The sequence below is a fragment of the Cygnus olor genome, chromosome 2 (assembly GCF_009769625.2).
Source record: "Cygnus olor isolate bCygOlo1 chromosome 2, bCygOlo1.pri.v2, whole genome shotgun sequence".
Taxonomy (NCBI): Eukaryota; Metazoa; Chordata; class Aves; order Anseriformes; family Anatidae; genus Cygnus; species Cygnus olor.
The window spans coordinates 130,902,574-130,927,890 of NC_049170.1; the positions used below are offsets into that span (position 1 = coordinate 130,902,574).

Consider the following 25,317-nt stretch of genomic DNA (forward strand, 5'->3'; position numbering starts at 1 on the left):
TTCACTATGAGACATTTCCCACTCCTCCGGCTAGTTATAAAGCATCATTTAATACTAGTGCTGGTGTAAAGAAACTATTCAGAACAGATTATTGTCTTTAAAAATGTTTTTAGCTAATTTTTGTGTGTGTGTGTCTATGTGTGTGTGATCTACTACCCAGAAGAATGTACAGAGCCAAGCTATGCCAAAGGGATCCAGCAGTGAGGCACAGGATGGATGGTGCTAGAGCAGAGCTGGCACTGCCACGCGGCATGGCATTGCCATCAATGTCCAAGAAAGCACTCAGCAAGCACTACAGCGTTATTCCTTCACACCAAAAATAAATTCTTAGATTATTCCTCTACAGCATAAGAAACAGTATGAACTGTTTAAATTCAGGTTTGCTCTGAAAACAGATGTGCTGTCAGGCCTGAGATCCCAAATAAATTACCCTGAGGGTAAAAAGCTATCGTAAGCCAACCCACAGACATGCCTGTGGATGCACAAGGCAGGGTAGTGTGAATTAACTTATCCCTCTGAAAACACAGAATGACTACTTTGCATTAACTTACTAGAACGTGGTAATTTATTTCTGTACATAAGTCCTCAGTATTTCTTGCTAACTAGTTACTCGGGAAGCTAATCCACGCAGTACTTGACTTGAGAAGTGTTATTGCTTCCTAAGCTCCCAAGCCATACCTGTTGCAGCTGGAGCAGAGGAAGATGAGGAAGGTGAGGAATAGGAGTGTTGTCACAGCTGCCAGGCTTCCCCACAGGATGATGTGGACCCGTCCACTGCTGAAGAAGCCACCGTCTGGTCCCATGATACTAGCAGGAGCTGGCGTCACTTGGGGATGGAGAGGTTACTCCTTGGAGAAGGCTGGCATCTGTGCTGAACGCAGCTTCTGTTTCTGCAGAAAGAAGAACATCTTTGGAAGTTAGCACAGATTTTGAAGATAATGAATCTGACAACTCCAAATCTGACAGGAGAGGTTTTCAAAACCAGATCTTACAAAAAAAAACCAGTTTTGACTGCAAGACAGCCAGCCAAAGACATTTTCAGATATATTTCTGATGGTGACATAGAACAAACTTTGTCAAGTATTAACACAAGCTGTTATGTATCTACAATCTCAACATGAATAAAATGTAGCACAACATCTCCGTACTCATGAGAAAGTTTATAAATCCATTTCAGGGACCAGAGTAGTCTATTTTGCAATTATATTTGTTAATTTCATTGAAAAGCGAGCTTTGAAAAACAACAAATCTGCAAAGTTAACAAGGCAGAATTACAGCAGGACTTTACCTCCTTCCCTTGTCTCCTGCCTGCATGGGATTTGGTGTTTCAAGTACAATGATAAGTAAGTTAGATAAGATTTTAAAAGGAATACTGCAAAAATCTTTCTCACAGTGGATCAGATCTAATCTTTTAATCTATTTCTATGTGAAATACTTTTTTTTTTCTTAATAGTTGGTCTGAAGAGTAGTAATGTGAGTAGTAATATTGAACTCTTTTTTTTTTTTCTTTTCTCCAACTAAATAGAAGCCTAAGATAACAACTAATGAGAAAAATAGACACGGTGTTTTTTTAGAACTTGAATAAACACAACTTTTGCTACAGCACAGCAGCCCCTGCAGACACTTCCTGGGTTAACAGCATTTACGATCCATAAGTTTTGTTATTCAATATGTTCTAAACTTTTGTACATATTGTTAATATAACATACTGTCGACATATGGCAAAATTAAAAAAAAAAAAGAAAAACCGAGTTATTTTACTACGTAGAAAGTAATGTTTCTGTTCCTGTGTCAAATGGGTTCATTAATTTCTACCATACAGGATCAGACTTCCGGACACCTTCTAAAACGAACCAATTCTTACCAATTTATGCATGGTGAAAACAAATTTTAAGTTATTAATAACATTGCAATAGCTTGAAGAGGTGAGAAACAAACACAGAATTTATTACTTTTTCTGAGTCATTCTAGCCATGTCCAACTTACCCTGGTTTGCATTTGCTGTGGGGAACAGAGAACATAAGGAATAATGTGAAAAAGACCAAAAGATGAAGTTTATGAAAGAATAAAGAAGTTGAAGTTTATGAAAAAATAAAGAAGTTGCTGGTCCTAGAAAGACAGGCTTCAAAGTGTAGCTATTTCTAGTTTGGCCAACTAACTGGAAAGTCAGATAATTTGTAACTTTTCAAAACCCATAAACACAAAGGATGGGGAGGGAGCAGCAGGTGTCACATGCGTTGTCCAAGTGCAGGATGTGTTTTAGTGGTAGTTTTGAGCAGCAGTAAGTGCCCAACAGCTGCCACGGCACAGAACTTGGTGAGGGCAACTGCCTTGGACCAGCACCCAGGGTGGATTTCGCTGACATGCTGAGCAATCTGCTTCTGTGGTTATTTTGTTAAGAGCTTGGAAAAGTAAACATTTAAAAACAATGGAAGACTGCTCTAAAAAATGATACATATTGCAGATGTGAATCTGATACAGTCCCACCTCATCCCTCTTCTAAAGCAAAACTCAGGTTATGGCCACACCGAGTTATAGCCACATCACTGACTGCAGAATGGAGAGACATTAAGAGAATCAGCAATCAGATTTCGTCAGGAGGATCTTGGTGTAATGCCCCAAAAGACCTCTCAGGTTAGGTGCACTGGAATGGATTCCTGTAGAGGTGATGGACTGTCCTTACTTAGAAGGTACCACAAAGCATACCGCACCAGATGCCTTAACTGGCTCCAAACCTTTGGTAGGGGTTTTGAAAAGAGAATACTTGCTTTTCAACTTTTTTTTTTTTTTTTTTAATGAATTTTCAAATACTTTTTCAGACTTGTTAAAATATTTTAAAATTATTATAAAACAGTTTTTTACTTTCATTTTTTTCATCCTTTTGCCTTTTAAACATACTAATACTCTTTCTTCCTTGGGAAGAAGGCCAAAAATGGAAAGGAAAGAAAATAAAAACTGAATAAGAGTTTTTTTCCAGCATTTTTATTGTTTTATTTTTTATTTTTTTAGTTTTCTCAATAATAAGTATATAAATATAGAGAACACAAATGAGAAAAAAAATCCTTTTTTTTTTTTTCAAATATTAGGCAAAAAAGGTTAATGAGAATAGGGATTTCAAAACACGTTTCTGAAAACAAACACATGGTTATTTGTTTTTTTGGAGCAGACATAAAGTTGTCTTGAGTGATATTTACTCTGAAGAGCAATACTGTTCTCCTCTGAAAAGACTAAGTGATATACCAAAAGCTAACACAGCAGGAAAAGTTACTCTACATATAAGGCTGCTGGTCTTTAGATACATACAATATTGAGCTAAGGAAAGCTAAGGTTGCATGCTGTAAAGACACACAGAAAAGTTGCATCCCTTGAAAACTTCAGCCAGTTAGGAAGTTGTGTGATGAGCAGAAGCTTTTTAAGCTGAGCTTAAAAAAGGAGTGAGATCACAGAGGGAGCCAAGGGAGAGATATGTGTGAGTGCCAAGAAGCGCAAGACTGAAGCCAGAAATGAGAAACCCCACCAGGCAGAAACCAAATGGAGGAAAGCAAATGACCAAGGACAGAATCTGTACTTGTTCTGCAGTGAAAGGCCAAGAATGCAGACACCAAAGCTTTGATTGTAAATTGAGAGAAAAAGGTCAGAAATGGTCAAGTGCTGCGGCACTTCTAGCTCCTGGAGGAGTTTGGCATCTGTGCAAAAGGACCTGGAAGCTGCTCAACAGTTCTGCTTTAAGTACAGAACAGCAACAAGTAAATATAAATATAATGTAAACAAAGCATGCCTATATTCACCCTGTGTTGAAGAGAGCACCCTTCTCAGGCAGTGCCATCAGAGGACTCATTCCTACTGTTCAATGCCTCCCAAACTATGAAGCTAAAACAGGTCATTTTCATTCAGGCAGGTGCATTTGACACAGGGGATCTTGTGGAAGCTGGGCAAGCACCCACCAACTACCATGACCAGCCTGGGACAGAAACCTTACAGAGAGGACATTGAAAATACAACGGACTCATCTGCTTCCACTTGGGGAATGCCTGGGAACTAAAAGGTATGGTTAATATAATGGATTTTGGAGCTGCTTCAGAAGCTAGTTTTAGACAGAAACTTACTTGCAATCATGACTATGGGACAACAAGCAGCTAATGTCAAAAATCTCTTAGACACCTGAAATGGTTAACTACTGCTTTTACAATAAAAAAATTATACCGTGCTGCCCTCTGGTGAAGCTTTCTGTTAGGGGAAAGGTATTTGTGCCTGCTGTCCTCACGGCTCTGGCTCCTGTGATGGTGCTTCAGAGGTGAACAAAACCCTGCTGCTAAGGATGCAGCTTTCACAGTCTGTCATCCACCTGGCTCGAAAAAATATCCTGCTACCACCCTGGAAAGACTGCCAGACTTGAATAGCTTAACCTTGCGGGGAGACACCACTGGGACAGAATAATGGTCAGCTGAACTGATTTTTTTTTCAGAATGTGAAGATCTCTGAAGATGAAAATTTCTTTAGCTGCACTCTTTCCAGAAAAAAAGCAAGGGTATCTTTCCTCAGAAATCTCAAGTTACTGTTGACGCTAAACTCTAAAATAAAGAATAATAAAGACAGATTTGGGATGCCTGTATAAGAAAAGTTATTTCATCTAGGGCAATGTGCCAATGATGGCTTGTGCTCAGATTTCAAAATCATTATCAGTTCAGAAAACTAATTCTTACATTATATTGAATAGAATTTCTCCTCCTTGTTGGAACTTTCTCTTGCTTTTTAGACATCAATATTTACCATTAGTGGAATCTATATGACAAATAACACTCATAGCCATTTCTTCAAATTTGCACTTAAATGCACAATTATGTTTGTGGTTTCAGAAAGACAGATATTTCACTACATGACCCACAGTTTTACTTTGAATAATGTGTTATTTTTCCTTACAAGTGCTGTAGGGATAAAGCACAGCTCAGGCATTTCAGAGTGAGGACAGAAGGGTACAACGTGCAAGCAATTTGAGCGCGAGATATACAAAAGAGCGTGGGAAGGCTGCAATTTTTGGGAGCGCGTAGAGTGAGAACTTCAGCTCATGAGGGAGCTGCTGCAAAAGCCTGGATCGAGACCTGAACTCCTTTAAAGCCTGGGGATGGCCAGATCCTGTGCATGCAGACCCGGTGGCGTGGGAGGCACGACAGGAGATGGCGGCACGTCCCCGTGCCCGCTGCCAGGGCTGAGGCTCTCTATGGGCACTTCTCCCACCAACCATCCCCTCGGTGTCCTATCACTGCTTCTGGGCTTTACAACCATTTCATTCATGTCCTGTTACAAACCACGTTAGGCCCATGTTTCCATAGGGAAATGGGTGGGAAAAGCCGATGGCTCTGCGTTTCTGGTTTCCTTAATGAATTATAGATAGAGCCTAGGCAAGGGAAGAAATTGTTCTGACAACTGAATGACTTTGGATGTGAGAACCCAAATGTGAGAGGACAGGAGAGACGCCGGGATGGCTCAGGGATCACAGCTCTCTGTCAGACCAGAGCTGTCAGACCAGGAGCTTCGTGGGTCTGCCCTCTGTGCTGAGCTTCCCTCTCAGGCTGCAAGGCCTCCTCGCACTCTCTTCTCTTGCCTGCTCCTCCCATATCCCATATCCAGTACCTCCAGTTACTATGGTAGCACTGCTAAACTATAAAACAGGTTAGTCATATCATCAGGGTTGGAAGATCCCCTCCACCCTACTAGTGCAGACCTGGGAGGGACTGGGGAGAGTGGGGAAGAGGGCCTTGCAGGTGCGAGTAACATCATGGATGTAGCTCCCTTTATCCTTTAGTGCTGTCTGGAAGTGGCTCCTCAGTGTTTCCTTTCTGCAGCTTGCCACAGCTGGTGGACTCCTGATAGCAAAACTTCACACAACGCCCAAATTTTGGGGTGCCATCAGGGCTGCGTCTGTCCCTGTACCGGCAAAATAATTAGGCCAAACTTTTCACAGGTATCTCCTGCTGCAGATTCTGGCTTGGAGTCTGTCTGCAGAAGGCAGTGAGAGTTGTGCTCAAGATCACATCCACAGTATTAAATTAAACATGCATGGGATAATTGTCATGTATTGGAGCCGATTGGCATGGCACAGTCTGTGTCCATAAGGTTAAACTTACGTCTTCCCCATAAAATGGTGGTTGTCCACCAACCTGCCCACCAGGAGTGGTCCCTGGCCTGAGCTAACTCCTGAGCTGCGTTTGGTATCAGTTTGGGAAAGAGCCATTTGACTGCAGGCAAAAGTACACCTCTGGCTGCTCTAACTTGTTAAAAAATGATCCTTCCTATCTCAGACCAAGAATCTGAATATAGTGGGTCCTTTTGACCTCATGCCCCTGTGATAGAAATCCATCTCTTCTCTCAGCACTCCTCCACCACAGGATGTGCCCACCTTTCTACCCAGCCCAGCTCTTCTCATTAGCTTCCAGTTCCTGTCTGTCTCCTCAGTATCTACTTCTGTTTGCTGCCTGAGGCAATCACCTCAGTTACAAGTGACAAAAACAATGCTAAGATAGCAATGAGCATGCATGGGTACCTAATAAAGTAAGTACAAAGATGTGGAAATGTTATCGAAAAGAGAAAGTTCAGATAATTCACAGGCATTTCTACATTAAAATAGATGAAACTATAGAACAGCCTGAATACGAAAACATTATCCTTGTTTTAATTTGGTGCTAGGTACTTAAGAGTAATTGCACACTATTAAATGCTTCTGGAGACAACAGGCGACAGGACTGCTGTCTACACTAAGGTCCTGCCTGCAGAAACTCTCCTTACACCACCGTGCTACCAGAATCAAGACTGTGAGGCTTCTGCAAATGCACTGTAGAAAAGTTGTATGACCGATCTGTGCTAGTTTTTCTGCACCTGTCTTATGGTGTTTCACCTTCTAGTTGATTATATGTAGAGCCAGTACTGAACTATGCAAACGTTAAGACCAAGATCACGTTTTCCAGTGTCTAACGCATTTCACTTTTGGGGTTGCTGTGCACTAAATCAGAACAAATCCTTCCCTATGACAGATTAACGCTGTCCTAGTGCAGTTGCATTTTGAGATACTTGGCTTGGCAGCACCCATGTAACTGGAACAGTTGAAGACGAAAAGACACGTCTTACTGCAAGCAGTCGGGAACTGCTACAGCAGACCAGATGTGCACATAATTAAGGGCTGGTCCTGAAAGCCTGATGCTGGAAAGAATTACTGACATGGACTACAGCGCTGCTGTAGGCTGTCAGACAAGTCTTTCTGAGGCTGTGCATCGTAAGCCTTCAAAATACATTTCTGCTCTGTGAAACAGCAGAATGATGAGGTCCTGATTTAATCCCCCACTGTATCTACTTTTACAGAAATCACTGCTAGCTTATCAAAGATCTCTGTGTACTCTGTAATGCAAAAACAGACCCCAGACAAAACCGAGCAGTCCCAAACTACCAGTCACTTTTAACCCCCCTTTAAGCATTAACATCCCGCAAAGAGAAACCAAGTCTCTCTGAAACCATCTACCTGTGGCATCACAGAAATCTTTTTAAAAGGCTTGTGTCTCAGTAAATGCTGACCTACACTGCCACCTGCACTCAACTCACCCATGCCATGTCAGACTTCGTCACCTCAAGGTCAACATATTCAAAGTTGAACTGACTTCTACATTTTGCTCTCTATTCCTATTAGAATTTTAGCAATTCACAAACTCAGAGCCATCACCAAATATCTTTTCTTTCCTTACATATTGCTCTCAATTCCATGACCTCCAGGCACAGACCATCATAAAATCTCCCTTCTGCCACTTCCAGTTCTCCATCAGAAACTTGTACCTCTGCCTCAGGTGTATTCCAGCTTGAGCAATATCACGCCATGCTTCCTCGCTTCCCTCTGCCTGGCCTTCCTTCTTCACAGCCTGCCTCCCTTCTGAAGCTCCCGTTTCCCAACCCTCCCTATGCTCCCAGTGGTCCTAATTGCACACAAGCCTGCATCGTAGGCATTTCCTCCTCCTCAGAAAGATGTTCTGGAAAGCGGGAAAAGTCAAGACAGTTATATGAACAATTAAGCACATGAATTCAAGAGCTTGCTTCAAGTCAGCAGAATAGTTTCTATAAAAATGGTGAAGAAGTTTAGAAAAGAAGAGATTTTATTATTCAGAAAACAAGAACGAGGTTTTCTAGCAGACTGTAAAACTGGATTTTCAAAGGAGGGTGAGCATAATTGCATGCGAACGTGACGATGTCCCAGCAAAGAAGAGCCTGCAACCAGGGGTTAATAAATGTGCATAATTACACACCTAACTTGTCACGTAGCTAGCACTGTTATTTGCCACATCCACAAGGTCTTTCTGTGTATAAGCCATACGCTCACAAATCTCTGCTGAAGGTATCTGATGCTATAAATCAGGTCCTACACAAACGTTATTTCAAACTAACAGCCTAGAGCTCACAAATTCATGCCAGGGTGGGTGACAACATTACCCCTATGTCACTGATAAGAGAACTACCCGTTACCAGCCCTGCAAACCCCCAGCACAAGCTGGGACAAACCAGTGCTGCGGACAGAGCTTTCAAGCACAGAGCCCTGGCAGCTGCTGGGGAAGAAACTGATAATGAAGCCTCTGTGAAACAGCTCGCAGGAACTCCACTGCATATTTTCTCCAGGCTTTAGCAGCCAAGTAATGACTGTCTTGAATGCTCCAGCAGAAAAGCTTTATCTGATGAGTGACCATGCCAAAGACTACAGCTTAATTGTAGCATATTATTCTCTTTCCCACACCCCCACACTATCCCATATTGCTTTCTGGCTGCAGTGAGGTAATTAGACCACGATTACTGCATACTTTAGAGCATATAGAAATGAAAGCTGTCTTTGTGAAGTTTTTTCCAGCTCTGACACTATTATTCCTGATAGCTTTGCTTTTCCGGGAACTAGATGTTATTTCTTATTAAACACAGCCTGTTTATAATTGCACTTTGCTGGTTATAATTCTACCATGCCAAGTGCCCTTTTAGCCTTTGCAGTGCAACAACATTCTGTGTGAAGTGGTTCAAGCAGCCCTTTTGCAAACTCAGGTAATAATAATGGAAATGGAATTAACTCGGAAAGTAGGCACACACAGAGACTGCCTCTGCGATCTGACCTAAAAGACCTCTAAACTCCATGGCAGTCTTATCCATTTTTCAAACTGATGTCTCAGTCAGGCCCAGGAAACACAATGGAGAGACAGTACTTTTCCAGAGGCTACCTCCAACTTCCAAAAGACCCTGAACTTTTAAAGATATGGAAGCTCTCAAAGTATGCAGTAGCAAAACACAATGCTCTGATTGTCTGTGATGAAATGCTGCTACAGAAGTGGGATGCTTTTTAAAGAAAGACTACTTCATAAGGGTGGATTTCAACTTATGTGTGTTTGAATCTCTAAAACCAGGCTTCTGCTCACTCAGACACTATCTAAAGGATCCGAGCTGAGAGGTCTCACCTCTGTACTTATCACAGGAGAACATTAGATGTCTTTCAATGACTAGATACTTAACTTTTGCGTTGGTAAAATTTTAGTACATATAATGAGATTAACAATACCTAAAGTGAGAAATTTTAAAAATGCCTTGTATCAAAATGTCTGGGTATTAGAGCCTTTTAATGCATCTTGAGTGAGATCCCCCCAAAATGAAGTACACCAAAATCATTCCAGTTTTGAAAAACCTAAACAAAATAATTTTTAAACTAAAAAGCCCACATTACTGAGTGCCAACACTAGCATATAGTTTAAAACTTGGAAAGAAAGGAGTGTTCCAGGGAAGTCAAGGTGAAGTCCATGGAGGTAAAGCACAAATTCCATAAGAAGGGCTTGTTATGTTTAAGATTAAATAATCTCAAAGAAAAAGGAATTAGTGAGAATTGAGCTGTGTAATATTCTGCAATATTAGAAGTAGCAGTCAGTCATTTAGCTTAGTGACAGACAAATTTAAAGAAAAAAAAAGCGTTCACGTTGTCGTGCATTTTGTAAAGTTGAAGATCTACTTCAGGTTCGAATTTCTTGTTCTTCACTCCATTCAGTAAAGTGACTTTTCAGCTTAGCATTTGCATTTCATTAGAAATGCCAGCTTTCCTCTTAATTATTCAGCGCACATATGCAAGACCTTCTGCATTGCTACAGATCATGAAGAGTTTATGTTGTATCTAGATAAGGCCAATGCAGCACACTAGAGAATCTTTGTGTAAATAACTTCTTTCTCGTGAAAAAAAAGCCCAAGACAGAGAAGGATTAGATGGCTGTTGAAGAGACCTTTGGCAGAGATGAGAACAGATCCCAGATACCTGGTGTCCCCAGCCAGTGCCATATTTACATCATTTTTCTTTCCTCCCTCAGGTTGGAAACACAGGTCTGCTGTTGTACTATTTCATTGCAATTTCTCTCCAAGATGGGCACAGTGATATCATTCTGTTGCTCCTACTGGAAATGGTGGGTGGGCAAAGAGCTGGGGCAAATGCAAACAATGACTTGCCTGTGATATTCCAGCACATCCTGTGGCATCCCCTCCACACCAAGGCACACACAGCATCCCATTTGCCAGCCGGAGCAGCGTGGGGTAATGAGATAAAACCAATCAAACTAATTCCTTCCCCAACACTCGCTTCCTGGCATTTTTTTCTCCAGCTTTCCTGCTCTGAAGAGTAAAATATAAAACTCTGGACTTGATCCCAATGGACTGAGGCAATAAAAGCTAATCTGCAATCCTATGGGAATGATCCATGAGCAGGGTTCCCTCCACGCACACCCAAACCCCTCACTCCCTCCTCCACAGCAAATACGATTATAAGATCTAATGAGCTGCAACTAATGCAATTCTGAACGTCTTCACAGCTAATGAAAAACAGGTCTTCTCCTTCGAGGTTTAATTGAGATGTTTGGTTCGTACACTATGGAAAAGAATCACCCCATAAAGCTAGGCATGAATACTGCACTTATGTATCCAGCAAAGAGAGTTTACATTTTTCATCTCTTTCTCCTGATGGCTGGATATTTGATGGAGATCTGTGCAGGAAAATATCTGTGACGGGAAATGGACTTCATGAAAGAAAACTTCTCATGTCATTTCAAGGAAAACCTCTAGTCTGAATGTTATCTATTAACCACCACTTCGCACTATGAACTTGGAATAAACAGAGCATTTCCTCAACAAGAATAACTCATAATCCCTAATAAAAATACACCTCTTGCTTCTTAAGAAAGAATCAGAAGACAGAATTGGGCCTGTAGCTTGCAAACTTCAATTTGCTCATTCACAATCAACTGACTAAAAAAAAATATCCTTTTTTTTCACCCTTTCCTCTAGTCTGCTCTTTCTGCTGCCTGTTGGCATCAATTTTTCTGCAATTTAAGAATCACTGATGCTGTGAGACTTCCCCTGCCTCTGTGCTTTCCCCTGTTACTATTATTAGCACAACTTTAGCTGGAAGACCTACGATATGTGTAGCACTGCAGAGATAAAGATAAGTACATCAATCCCACTGCACAAAGTTCTACCACTACTTTGAGCGAAGAACTGCCAAAGCATTATGACAGACAAGCAATTGCTGGTAGGCGAGACATGCGGAGCATCACATCACTTCCCACAATCAATAACCGCCTGCCTTTTCTTCTTCCATTTTTCGGTTTTGTGTTGACCCAATCGTTACTTTTTTCCCCCAAAGAAATTGGTCTTGTTAAGGCTTTGAGGGCGAAGAACAAGACGGGAATTTGATGAAAACCAAGATCGGATACAGGATAACTGTTCTCCAGGGAGAGGAGAGAAAGTCAAAACAGAGCCGACCAGAAGAAGAATAGTCTTACACTGGTGATATACGAGGGGAAAAGCAGCTTGAAAGGTGTGTGTGGCTGGCCAGCAGTATCCACCTCTTATTTAGAGCCTTTCAGCTGTGCAGATGTGACCACGGCACGAACACACACATGCAGCTGTACCTGCATCCACCTGCACACATGCCACAAAGGCAGCCGCTGCCTCTGCTCCCACACGACCAGGAAACGACTTCACCAAGCAGTGTTTCATCTGCTTTATCCTTGTTCTGTGCCATGCTCAGGCCTTCTGTAATGCCCCCCTGAATATGGCTTATTTTAATGGATAATCTAACACTAATGGTGAACAAACGTCTCTCCATTCTTTTCCATTGCTTAGGGAGAAAATTTTATTGTAAAGTAATCAGATTCTGCAAATGGAAAACAGTTTAATGGGACAGTTTTGAAAAGAAAGTGTTCACCGATCAAGAGGGTGACCGCGAGTTATTGAAAGCTGAAACACTTACAGGTTAACTTGATGGCAGCAACAGTAAATTAACTTCTGCTTTTGTCGAAAGATTTTCTTGACTACGACGAGCATCTGGCTAACTGCCTGAAAAGCAGAGGTCGTGCAGCTCTCTATTTGCTTCGATGCAGTATCTAGTTGGTGTGCTACTTTCAGAAAAACAACTGTGACATCCTTTTAGAGAGCTCTTTTTGGATTTTCAGCTGACAAGTAACACACAACCATAGACCTTAGTTTGGAGCAGTCACTACACTACTTGCCTTTCTATTTCAATGAGTTATTCAACCAACAAGAGAAACACAAGCCTAAGTTTGGCTGAAAGAAAGCAAAAACAACAGAAAGACTCCACTCACTTTATCCCAGTTTCACAAGCCTAAAAATAGCAGAAGGGAGCTAATGGATTTTATGTGGACAAGAATGAGAACCCAGATTGGTGAGGGGGAATTTATTCTTAGAAAAATCCCTCATTCTGGAATTGTTACACACAAGCATGTGCTGACCCAAATAGATCATGGCTCCTATCATTCCCTAGTGCATTCAAACAGATAAAATGCTGATGTGCACCAAAAATGTTTTGGGAAAACAGCAAGCAAAATCTGCATGGAAACTGCCAGAAAAAGAAAAAGCACAGCAGCTGGTGCACAAATGCTAACAGGCAAAGACAGCACTGCTGGCAAACACAGGTGAAGTGAAAGCAAGGAAAAGACTAAATGATGATGAAAAATTCAAAGGTCTGCCCGAATGGGTGAAGAAAATAAGCCAGTTACCATGGAATACGTACTGCTGTCTCGGAAAGATAGCCATTTGAGCCGCTTCAGGATGCCCAGTTTATTTCAGTATGCTGGTGCTGCCTAGCCTCAGGGACACTGGTTTTCCCCTGATACAGCCTTCTGGCTTGGCTTGGCAGACACTTTGGTGGAGATGGACAACTTGATGCAGGAATGGCAGGAGATGGTTGCCCTTCTGGCGCGGCAGCTGGAAGCCAGCCGACATAGCCTACAGCATTTAAAGCAGCTTTCTGTGCCCTGCCTCTAGGCAGATGAAGCCTGCCTCTCGATACCTGCCTTGGGGTGACCTCCATTGCTCTGCAGCCTCTGCTGACAGCACTGGCTCGTGGCACACGCAGAGGCTTCGGGCGCTACTGAGAACTCCCCATGACACCCACAGCACCTGGATGTGGCTGGCAGAGATGGCACAGGACCTACAGGGAATGCTCGTGCTTCCCAAATAGTGATTGAAGACATGGAAAAACATCCCAGGGCATCCCAAATGCTTCTGGGTGGGCAGCTGAGGGAGGCCTTGGTCTCTGCTACAGTGAGGCTAGAAGGTGCCTGCAGGCACTTCCCAAAATTTGGGAGTCTTAATTTGCAGTTGAATCTCATACCAGTATACATAAGTGTTAAACAGATACAAACATCTTCCTCTATAATCATTTACTACACAAGTGCTGAATACTATTAGCACTAAATCCTTGTTAGAAAGCAATAAGGATTTATGTAGGGATGAAACATTTCAGTCCAGTATCAAAAGAACTATTTTCTGCAAGCAGAACAATGCCAGAGCATCACAGTCCTTCCAGCTGGCAAAACCAAAAGGGAATAACCAGATTTTCCAAAATGTTCAGTACCACAGACCCTATAATGTTTAATTATCTGATGATGTTTAGGACTCAGAGTAGAGAAGAGAAGAAGCAAATAAAACCACATGAATCTGGCCATCCTCTGAATATTTAAGACCCATCTGTGGAGCATCAATGTGTGTGCCCATCCCAATATTGTGTTAAACATCCCCATGCAGCTACAGAATACGTGTGTAAGCATAGGATTAACAACTGTCAAAAGAATTCAGAAACAAAACAAAACAATACAAAGCAAAAACCAAAACACATTCTTCTCCCTTTGTGAACCTTTTAAAATGAAGTATTCATTTCCCTGCAATTTTTCCTCACTAAAATTTTATGTTACTGTAAAGAGATAGGTACGCAGGGAACTTCTGGCCCAATTCTGTTCTCATATAAAAGCTGAAAACAGAAAGTGGTGCCATCTCTGGAAGTAAGTGCAACTGCAGGTTTCTTTTAATTTAAAGCACCATTAACATAAGTATCCACATGCTAAAATATTAAAACTGCAATAGAGGCTATTATTTGCTCAACCAATTTAAATCAAAATAAAATAAATAATAAACCTTTTTATTATTCAATTAGAGAGACCAGAAAAAAAAAAATACAATGTTACAAGAAAAAGCAGACACCTTAGAAAATAATACAAAAGTATTCCTGCTGCAACTGAGGTCTCAGGAATTTCAAAATTTTAAGCCAAGTCATGGAGTTATTTTGTAGGCTGTTCTGCCTTTGTCTTCATTACTGGTGTGCTGCTATGAAAAAATATCCAGATACCCTGTGGTTAGTGCTAAGCATTAGTTACTATCTTGTGAAAGCAAGTTGAAACTTAAATGTCAGCCTTCAGTGTAAATCTGCTGAGATTTAGTCTCTTCCTAGAGTAAATCTATTATACCTCTGTAAATAGATAGGATATAATTAAAGTAGGAGCTCGGCAGAGTTTAAAATAGGAATTGCCACTGTATTAACAGGCTTATGGGCAATGTTACTTAGAAGTATTTGTTTTAAAGTCTCAGCAGGCTCATCCTGATGCCTACGGTGTAAAGCCATCTGCTGAACAGACAGAATCGATCTCTGAGTTTGTCCTGCTTGGTTTGTAAATTTACCTACTGTGACTAAGTACATAACTCATTATTAAAAACAGTCAGACCTGATCTTTCCTGAGGGTAAACTAATGCTTCTCATCATCCTTTTGAAAAAAAAAAAAAAAGCATGCAGGAGATAAGGAATAGGTAAGGCATTTAAATGAGACATTATTTGAAAGGTTTACTCCCATGGCCTGACTAAACATGCAAATGTGGACTCCCAATCAACTTTGTAAGAGAATTATAATTCATAATTGGCATTTCTAAAGCATTTTCACAAAGCTGTGTAAATATTGACTAATTAGCCACACAAGAAGCCTGTGGGGTAGGTGAGTAAGTACACCAACCCTCTTCCGTAACTGAGCAATTTACTGGCCTCTCCTGCAGAGGGGACTGAGCAGGCGGGGAGGTTTCCAGCCCCATACCCTTTGCCAGCCCACGTTGCTCTGACCTCTGATGTGTCACCTGCTCCTCTGCTCTGAAGATTGGATGAGATCAGCTCTATTTTAGCAGAGCTCTGAAAATAGTGGGCAAACCTCAGTTCATCATCCAGAAGTCCCATTAAAAAAACACCTTGTTATTCAAATGTCAAAATAAAACCCGAGGATTTGATCTAACTACATACATTATTTACCTGATGATGGTCACCTATTCTACTTGAGGAACACTCAAACAATGTAGTGCACAATTATGGCCTACTCCCAGAAACAAAGTATGAGTAGGATACTTTTAACTAAATTTTAGAAATAGACCTCTACATGTGTGCACTAAGACACTCCTTTACTTAAAAATCAGTGAACTCTTCCTCAGCAAGGTTCAATAAGGACACATGCAAAGTCCTGCAAATGGGTCGGAGCAATCCCTAGTACACGTATAGGCTGGGCGGTGAGTGGATTAAGAGCAGTACTGCAGAGAAGTACCTGGGAATACCAGTGGGTGAAAGGCTCGACATGAGCTGTCAATGTGTGCTTGCAGCCCGGAAAGCCAACCGCATCCTGGGCTGCATCAAAAGCAGCATGGCCAGCAGGGCGAGGGAGGGGATTCTCCCCCTCTGCTTCCCTCGTGAGCCCCCACCTGGAGTGCTGCATTCAGTGCTGTGGTCCCCAGCATAAAAAAAGACCAGGACCTATTAGAACGGATCCAGAGGAAGGCCACAAAGATGATCAGAGGGCTGGAGCACCTCTCCTATGAAGAAATGCTGGGACCTGTGTTTGTTTAGCCTAGAGAAGGGAAAGGGGCCTACAGGAAAGATGGAGAGGGGCTCTTTGTCAGTGAGTGTGGTGACAGGCCAAGGAGTAATTGCTTTAAAATAAGAGGAAGTAGGTTTAGATTAGATATAAGGACAAAATTTTTTACTGTGAGGGTAGTGAGATAGGTTGCCCAGAGTGGCTGTAGATGCCCCATCCCCGAAGTGTGGCCTTGAGGTCAGACTGGGACAACCTCGTCTAGTGGGAGGTGTCCTGGCCCATGGCAGGGGTGTTGGAACTAAACGGTCCCTTCCAACCTAAGCTATCCTGTGACTCTAACCACCAAGTACCCTCAATGAAGAGTGAAGGAAGTGTGAAAGTCCTGTTGGAGCCTCCAAGAGGCCTTACCCTTCATCATGTAATAAAACACTGAAGTCAAAGTTAATGTCATTAGCCTAGAGGAAGGGTCTAAAAACAGACTGAAGATCCTTGGAGGACACATCATCGAGAAAGTCACTGAAGACTGCTTCCATCAAATCCAGCTCTTCAAATTAACTGCCCCTTAAGAAAGGAATAATTACTCACTAGTGTCTCAGGTTTTCTGGTTTAAAAGATCAAGCACTAATGATGGCTTTATTCCAGAGTTTTGTTAATAATTGCCATGTTCAGGGGTGACAAACAGCTATTTTCCAAACAATAGCATTATCACAAGCTTACAATGTATACAACGTACACAATACGACTCATTTTTGTTTGGTGTAATCCTGCTTTGTCTATTGAAGCCATTGGTTATATGTTGTGTCTCATTTCAGCTACAATCTCTTTAGAACAAAGATTGTGACCCTGTGATTTTGTAAAGCCTCATTCACAGTTAAAATAGCATATAAATTAAATAAATAAGAAGAAATCAAACTGCAGGAATTTATTCTCCTTATATCAGGAATTCATAAGTGAGGATGAAAATATTTTTAAATGGATTTTGTTATGATAATATCTTCCAGAGATCTGGTTATCTTCTGTTGTTTAGATACTGGGAAATGCCTTTGAATTTAAGTGTGGCAACAATCTAGGTAAAAACAGTAACAGGGAAAAGCAAATTAAGCTGTTGACTGGTTGAGTACTAAATCCAGTGTTATTCCACACTGAAGCTCATTCTTCAGCCTGGTTCATGTGTAACTGCTGGTAAAATACCAACATGTTAATGCTTTTTAACTATGGCCTTAGTTATCTACTCTGAGCAAGGCTAGACAAAACAAGCAGTAGAAATAGAGCAGAACTGGATGCCCTAGTGAGCAAATTTCTTCAAGAAACCCCCAAACCAAAGGAGTACAGATTAAGTGACTCAATATGATAAAAGGGCAAAAAGGGCCTCTGTACTCAGAAGGTTTATACTGACAGGAAGAACGGAGAAGCAGTGCAATGAAAATTACAAACATTTTCTACAAAGTTTGGCTCCCTTTCTTTTTAAGCCCGAATAACTGGTGGATCATGTCAATGAAAGAAGGCACTCCAGGCCACTTGCCCCTGCTCTCACGCTGCCCCTCAGCTTATGCCACCTGAAAGGTGTGTGAGATCACCTGCTGTGGGCCCGGGCTAACTCCTGAGGGCTGGTGGCTTTGGCACAGACACAGTCCCCAAGCCAGGCTGTTCCATGGCTGCTCAGTGGCTTGGGCCACTGTGGGGCCAGGAGCCTGGCTACAGCCAGAAACGTGCCATCAGTAGTAATATGGTAGAGCGATAAGCCAAGGCTAATCTCCGATGAAGTTCCATATGACATTCTTTTTTTTGTGCATGCATCTTTATGCTCTTCAGGACTTTGAGAGAGAAAAAAAAAAAAAAAACAGTTTTTATCTCTGTATAGAAATACACTCATGAAAACAAGTGTTCAGCCTGCTCTGAGGCTTTGACAAGTAGCTCAAAGGACCTCAGGAGACTGTCGAGCTCTTGCACCTGCAGCTGGAGAGTAGTGAAAAGACACAGATACTTTGGTCTTTAAGAATAAAGCTTGAAGACTAGGTAAGTGCCTCTTTTCATGTACACTGGTGTTCACCTACAGCATGTAAAATGCAGCAATACTGGTAAAATGAGCTGATAAATTACCCTAGGTAGCCTTCTGCCCCTAGAGACCAGCAACTTCACACACCTGTAAGGCTCCCCATGCCCACAGCAAGTAATAATGGATTCCCCATCCTTCAAGCCAGCAGGCCTAACGGGACACTTCAAACTCATCGTTTTTCTCATCATGCCTTTCTTTTTGCTTAACTACACTAAAACCTGTAAAGGGAACAGCATGTGACATCAACTCTGTGCAATAGGCTGGAAAAATCACCCATTTGCACAGCGTTAATAATGTCCTAAAATGGGCATTCACCCTCGAAAGGCATTAGCATGTAACAGCAGCTGCTCATCCTCTGAGCACAGATGAATGTTGGAAAGAGGTGCTGAGAGGCTTTGTCCTAGAATTACATGTCACTGTTTAAAATGTGATGTGAGAAAATTATTTTAATTGCCTATACCAGTTTGGGACTGAAACGGTCCTGCTCGCTAGCTTGGTAGTAGAGGTGCAAACTTTTTTCTTTAGTCAGAGTGTTGTTTGAGAAGAACATGTACATACCTGAAAGTCTGGAAAGCCTCACCATGAAATATATAGCCCCAATAACATAGCTTTGTGAAATACTAGCTACTAATGATAGTGTTTAACCATGTCTCACGTACGAAGATCTGATTTCTTGCAAGCATTAGTAATGAAAGAGCACAAACTGTTATTTCTGAGATAAATGTTCCAGTTCAAATGTCACAGACCACATCAAAGGCATTCACAGTTGATTCTGGGATTTAAAGAGGGGGAAAAAGAAAAGACTTACGCTGCCATAGGAAGGTTGGTGGTGATCACAGTGCTAATGACCACGAGAGAAAGATGAGATTTTTTAAAGCATCATTATCTAGTGGCCTTGAGTGCTAATCAAAACAAGGACTATAATGCCTACTTTAATGGGGTTTGTCTCAGTAATGTTCCTAAATGGAATAAACTACATTAAACCCAGACAAGCTATGAAGAGAGATAAATGGCAAAACAATACACCGAAAACCTAAAGATTCCTTTAATCTGCTATTAACTGAGTTACCATCCATGGCATTCACAGTTAAATGCAGTTTTATAATCCATTTGTTGAATTGGACAACTAAAACAGAAATGTTGCTGTTCTCCTGCTTAAAACAACTGATTAAATAAGGCCCAAATTAACCTCCAGAACTGCTGGTTTGGTGAATACTATAACATAACAGACTGCATATCTACCTTTTTACTTCTTTAAGGAAAGCAGCTCCCCTGGAGTTTTTTCCTGAAGTAAATAGAGGGAATTTTCCCTCACCTAGGGAGTCCTGCAGATCAGCTGAGCTTCAGCACACGGCAGGGAGGATGCTCCAACAGATTGAGGACCTCACACACTCCCCTAAAGGCCACGGCTGGCCCCTGCAGCTCCAATGTGGCAGGGATAGACACAAACGGACCTCAGCAGGCTTTGGATCACCCTCTGAATGTTTATGGGAAGGGACACTGAATGCCAGGAAGATTAATGCATCACCATTTACCTCCTCCTTCTTGTGCCTTTGGCCTTGCTCATCTCTCCTCTGCATATGCTGGCCCAACACATAGCCATGCTCACTTTCTTGACCTTGATATCCTGGAAGATGAATTACATTTGAACTCCTCAATGGGGATTTAATGGGTTTTCTATTGTATCTACTTTGCTGTACCTCTTACACTGAGTTGGGAGGATCCTCAACAGCTGAGAAGGAATGCAGACTATAAGATTTTTATCAGATGTATTCTTGCCATAAGAGGTGACAATTTACAGATAAAATGAGAGTCAAGGCATAGAGGTGTTGACACTTTTATGTTCATTTAGAGGCAAGACTGAATTGATGCTAAAGGTCCCATGTTGTGAAGATGGATTAGCTCTTTGTCCATGCTGTACACAAAATATAGGATCATGCACCTTATCTTGATGAAGCTTTCAATAAGGATCTTTAAAAACTGGAGCTGTAGCTTAGAAAACATATAATTTATTCTATTCACCCCAGTATTCCATAGGAAAAAAAAATCCTATGGTTTGTATTGCTTTTGTAAAATGGTTGCTCTCCTGCACTCAAGGGACTGTGAAAGGTCAGTGGTGTTGAATATACATGATTTATAAAGTACTCTCGGATGAGAGGTGCTGTGTAAATGTAAAATATTATTAGAGCATACTCTGCTTAATTGACATACACTGAAATGGAATTGGCTGCGCCACAAGAGCAGAGCTAAGAAACTAATTTAGTCTGATGACAGTGGCTTGTCTACAGCTAGTGACAGTCTACGGCAGCTTAAATATAAATTCATCTCACAGAGAGACTTACCTAATGCTGAAAGTTATTGCTGTTCACCTGGACCAGGTCATACGCAGATTTAAATTTGAAGACTGTGCTCCACCCAGTCTTTCCATTAGAAATGAGTAGGTAGGCAAAGATCAGAGACTACTCCGCACCACAGTGTGGCTTCTGTTGTGTGGCAGCTCCTGTGCAGCCCAGCCACCCTCCCTAGAAATGCCACCTTGCAAAAGCCAGTTCTCAGGTGTATGCCAGAGATGCTTGGGATGCCATGGTCTTCACGTGCCTCAGAAATGTGGCCTCAGATGGCACTTTCAGACTCAGAATACACATCTTATTTATCCCTGGTTTTCATGGAGGCTACCAAGTTCCACCTAGAGATTTGATCCTTGAGATTTGTTCACTTACTTGTATATCCAAAAAGGCTTCCTAAAAACGCAGTCTCGTAACTGAGTGAGAGTGAGCTGGACTGGACTAGCGGTCCCACTGCTCCTCACTCACAGAGTTTCTGGCTTGGAAGAGAAATATAAATTATCCTTTCATGCACTTTTTGGGACTGATTCCAGCTCCTCTCTTTCTTCTGACCACAACAGTCTATCCTTTAACACTGCAATACATAATCGGTTTGAAGCAGATTTTAAAATGTTTTAACAGCTGACATTATTACTCCATTTTACCATAAATGGAAAAATGCCCATTCCCCTTCCCAAACAAAGATGTAGATTGCAGATCATATTCTGAATTCTTTTTAAAGCCTAGGCCAAAAGATCTCACCAGCACAATCTGTTCCCCTTCACGTTACTATTTCCACTCTCACAGATTCTTTTATCTAATTCCTTTCCTCCCTGAAGTTTACAGTGTCATTCCAAAGATTTTTCAGCTGCATTTCTCCTCCCTCCTCTTAAATTCTCTCCCTCTCATCAACCATCTAAAGTCCTTTTTCAAATAGCACTATTTTCTTTCAGAAGAGCAATGCTATGAATCCAGTACTACAAACTAATCTGTTATTACCTTTTCCCCCATGCTAAAACAAGCAGTTTTTTTATTATTTTAATTAAAAAAAAAAAAAAGAAGGGAAAAGAAAAAAAAAGAAAAGAAAAGCTTGTGAGTTTTCCATCCCTAAAGGGAAAATAGAATTTCCTTTTTCTGAATGTATCAATGCTTTCCCATGAAAATTGATATATCTGTCTGAGTGGTAAAGAAGATTTGGTTTATCTACATCTGAGAGAATAGTTACATGATGTTATTGCATAAAATGATTGATTTGCAGGCAACAGAAGTTTTATTTAAGAATAATGTCTAAGTTAGTCTCATCTACACAAAACAATTTGCATCTTCACAAAAAAAAATACTCTATACTCAAAATAATTCCTCTCTTTACTGATGACTTAGACTATTTGGCTTCTTCTGCTCTCTCTGGATAATTTTTACTCTTAATAGATCTGCTCCTTTGGCTACAGCAGCAATGGCAGACGATGCCATTTAGGCTACACTGATCATGATTTATCTGTGCTCCCACTATAAGCATTTATCACGGGGGACTGCTTTTCCCTTTTGTCTTTTCATTGTGTTTCGATAGTTCCTTCCCTAACAAGGAGAATGACAAAACGCAATATAGGTTTTTAAACTAGGGAATGACATTTTTAGCTGAGATCTATGTGCAAATGTTTGTTTCCAGCTGTTTGAGCAAAGTAGCAGCACATCCAAGATAGATGTATACATATTAACCCTTTTTTGTAATATAAGAAAAAAATATCTTAAAAAAATAAATCTCTCAGCTATGAAAAAAAGCCAAGAAAAGCTTACTTGCTTGGATGTTTACATAGACCTGTGCCTACAGAAATAATATCTACCTAATTTCTCATAAGCAATGGAGTCTAGTCAAATCCTCTGTGCCATTTCACCCTCTTTTGATATTAACAATCCACAGGCTAGAAGGCAAAGCCAAAGAAATCACCTCCAGACATTTCTCCTGCTTAGGAATTTGAGGAATGGGTGATGACCATGTAGGGTCTCTACTTCTTCGCATTTACTACATGATAAAGTTGAGTAGTATCTGGAGGATTCTGTGATCTCTGCTATACCACTATTTTTCAGGACCTAACTCAGCACTGGAAGTTAAACCATGTCTGGTTTCTTATCACATACCAATTGACCATCTTGTCCATGATAAAGATAAAAAGCCACAAGACTGTTTCTTTATATACTCCAGGTCTCCACATTCAAGCAATCGCACCAAGTGTTTATAGTTCATTTTCCAGCATGTCCCTAAATTTCTCAATGGCATGATTTTCAATATCACTTGCAATATTGTCATGTCGCAATTGCTCACATCTACTTTTGTGACTCGGACACAAGTGCCATCCTTAAAGCCCTGTCCCCAAGCACTTAAGAAACCAGTGTAGGTAGAGCTAATGAGCAATCTCTGAGCTTCCTAACAACTCTGCTTTCCTTTGAATCCACCAACCAAAAAAACTCCACAACAAATGTGTGAATGAAATGAGGCACTTCTTACTTGTCTATCTATCTTTGTTGCTTCTAATCCTTGGAAACTTCTGAATTAACTCCATTGGCATGGTGAAAATAAGTCACAGCCAGAGGCATGGAGATATGCAGAGCATACTTACGGTTTAAGCTCTCCTCCAGAGTCCTCAGCCTCCCTGTAGCACGCATCAGCCCTCCCATGACCTCAGATCCCCATCAATCACTAAAGTCCTTCCTTCTCAAGCTAATGCAGCAGCAACTTCCGATCATCTTGTGTCAGGCACATTTGTGTTTGCAATTCATTTCACACTATGCAATTCATTAAGCACTCTATTTTGATTACCATAATGTGTGAATGCAATTTTGTATCTCCTCTATACAGGGTCACTTTTATGTCAGCTCTTTTTTGACTGTGACAGTCTTTTCCCATACTGAAGGCAAAACAGTGTTTACATTCAGTTAGTTAAAATATTTACATTGCACATTCAAATGATGCGCTTTCTCAGTGACAGGGCTCTCTGTGGTATTTCCTCCTGTACCTACTCTGCAGCGGAAACAGATGATTAAGATAAATATTCTGGGTGTCTCTAAACAAGCAGATTAGGGGAAAAAAGCAGCACAGCTATACTATGCCAACATGCCTGGCCTTTGCAGTACCCATGCTAGCCATGTTGTCTGTCTAGCACTGCATGAAAGCCTGTCTTACAGGACCCACATTTAGAAGAGCTACACATTTTCCAGTCATTGCATCTCAAACAGATTCTCCGTTCATTGGTCATTCACTTGCTCGCTCGGTGCACAAGGTGGGTTGAAGCGTGACGCGTGTCGGTGCTGGGAGAGGAGGTAAGAACGGGGCTCCGACCATAGGATCGCTTGTAGGAGGCACACAGAGAGGACAGGGGCTGCTGCCGAGTGAGACAGTGAAGACCCACCACCCTCTTGTTTGGTAGCACTAAAGGAAGCCAAATTCTCCCCAAAAGAAGAAGACAATCAATGCTATATGACCCTATGGAACTGAGGAGAGAATCTGGAAATGAAGTAAATATGGAGTTGAGCAGGAAAAGCAACGCTACAGCTGGCAGGGGAAGGACAAAGTGGTGGCATTCCTAGGAGTCAGGAAACACACCAGACTCTCTTCTTTTAATATAAATGAATAAAATACTGCAACTGATGTGTAGAGACCTGCTGCACAAAGAGGTGCACCAAAGGCCTACGTGGCCTTCTCCCCAAAGGGGCTGCTTGAGGCTCGCAGGACAAAAAATAAAAAAAAGGTATGCACGACAGTAAACTTTGGTATCATTTAAGGCACATTATCATATAGACAATAAACAGTTAATTTTGATCACATGCTTGTCACTATCAAACACATGCAAATCCTTCTGAAAGCAAAACAGATGCACAGTGAATTAATTCCTCACATGGAAACTCGGCAGCAATGCAAAATTAGAAAGAAAGATTATAATTCCCGACCCTCGGTGGGTGTGCGCCTTACCTTACAACAATGCCCACGCGGGTCTGCATACGGGATGTCCCAGGCAGGGAGCAAAAGCTTCTGTGCTGAAAAAAAAGATGGTGCTCTGGTTAAGAAGTTACTGCAAAGGCCGTGCCTGTGCTGACGTCCATCACAAACTGCTGCATCTTTTTGTTTACAGAAACATATACAATAGATGAAAGTCGACTATGTAAGGAAAAGCTATCTATTTTAAATTGACCCTGCCTTAGTGTCATGTACTCCAGAGGAAATGGGTTATAAATGCCGCCGTATAAATGAGGCATGCAGCATTCAGCAAATGAACTTTAAGCAGGATAGTTTGATGTGTGGGAGACAAATTTGTTTCACTTTTTCCAACTAATAGAGAACGAGACCATGTAACTGTTTGCCAATCAAAACATAGCAGTGAAATAAACTGTAAAGTAAAGCAACAGGCTCTACACCATCCTAACCCAGTGTATTCACGGTAATAACTGACCAATTCTAATTTAACTGAAAACTGTATTTATCCACATACATTTTTATTTCCTGACATGAGTGCCTACAGCAAAGCATCTGCTGAATAATGGGTGTGAATTGCAGCCAATTTAATCATTCTGGTTCCATTTCTTGGCTTCTGCAGATGAGCTCCAGTTTGGGATCCCCACCCTTGCTCGTCCCCAAGAAGTCCAAGATCATTCAGCATCTAATCTCAGGCTCCACTCCTCCCTCTCCTGGGGGTAACAACAGACGAATGTGGTTTCCTCAAGACTTCCTCACCTGCTGGCCCACTCAGACAATTATCCAGCGGTT

At 41.4% G+C, this 25,317-nt stretch overlaps 1 protein-coding gene across 5 annotated transcripts in view; it reads right to left on the bottom strand.

The window, feature by feature from the left end:
* The window catches only part of PAG1 (phosphoprotein membrane anchor with glycosphingolipid microdomains 1), a 110,063-nt gene that overhangs the window by 21,333 nt on the left and 63,413 nt on the right, over positions 1 to 25,317 (bottom strand). For 3 of the 5 annotated variants that reach the window (XM_040546145.1, XM_040546146.1, XM_040546147.1), the window contains 2 exons: positions 24,526 to 24,590; positions 679 to 890 (listed from right to left, as the gene is read on the bottom strand). In XM_040546145.1, coding sequence (XP_040402079.1) covers positions 679 to 803 — 125 coding nt within the window. In that variant the 5' untranslated portion in view covers positions 804 to 890; positions 24,526 to 24,590. Of the gene's footprint in view, positions 1 to 678; positions 891 to 7,818; positions 7,976 to 24,525; positions 24,591 to 25,317 lie in introns of those variants that run through there. The other 2 variants (XM_040546144.1, XM_040546148.1) reach the window with 2 other exon arrangements.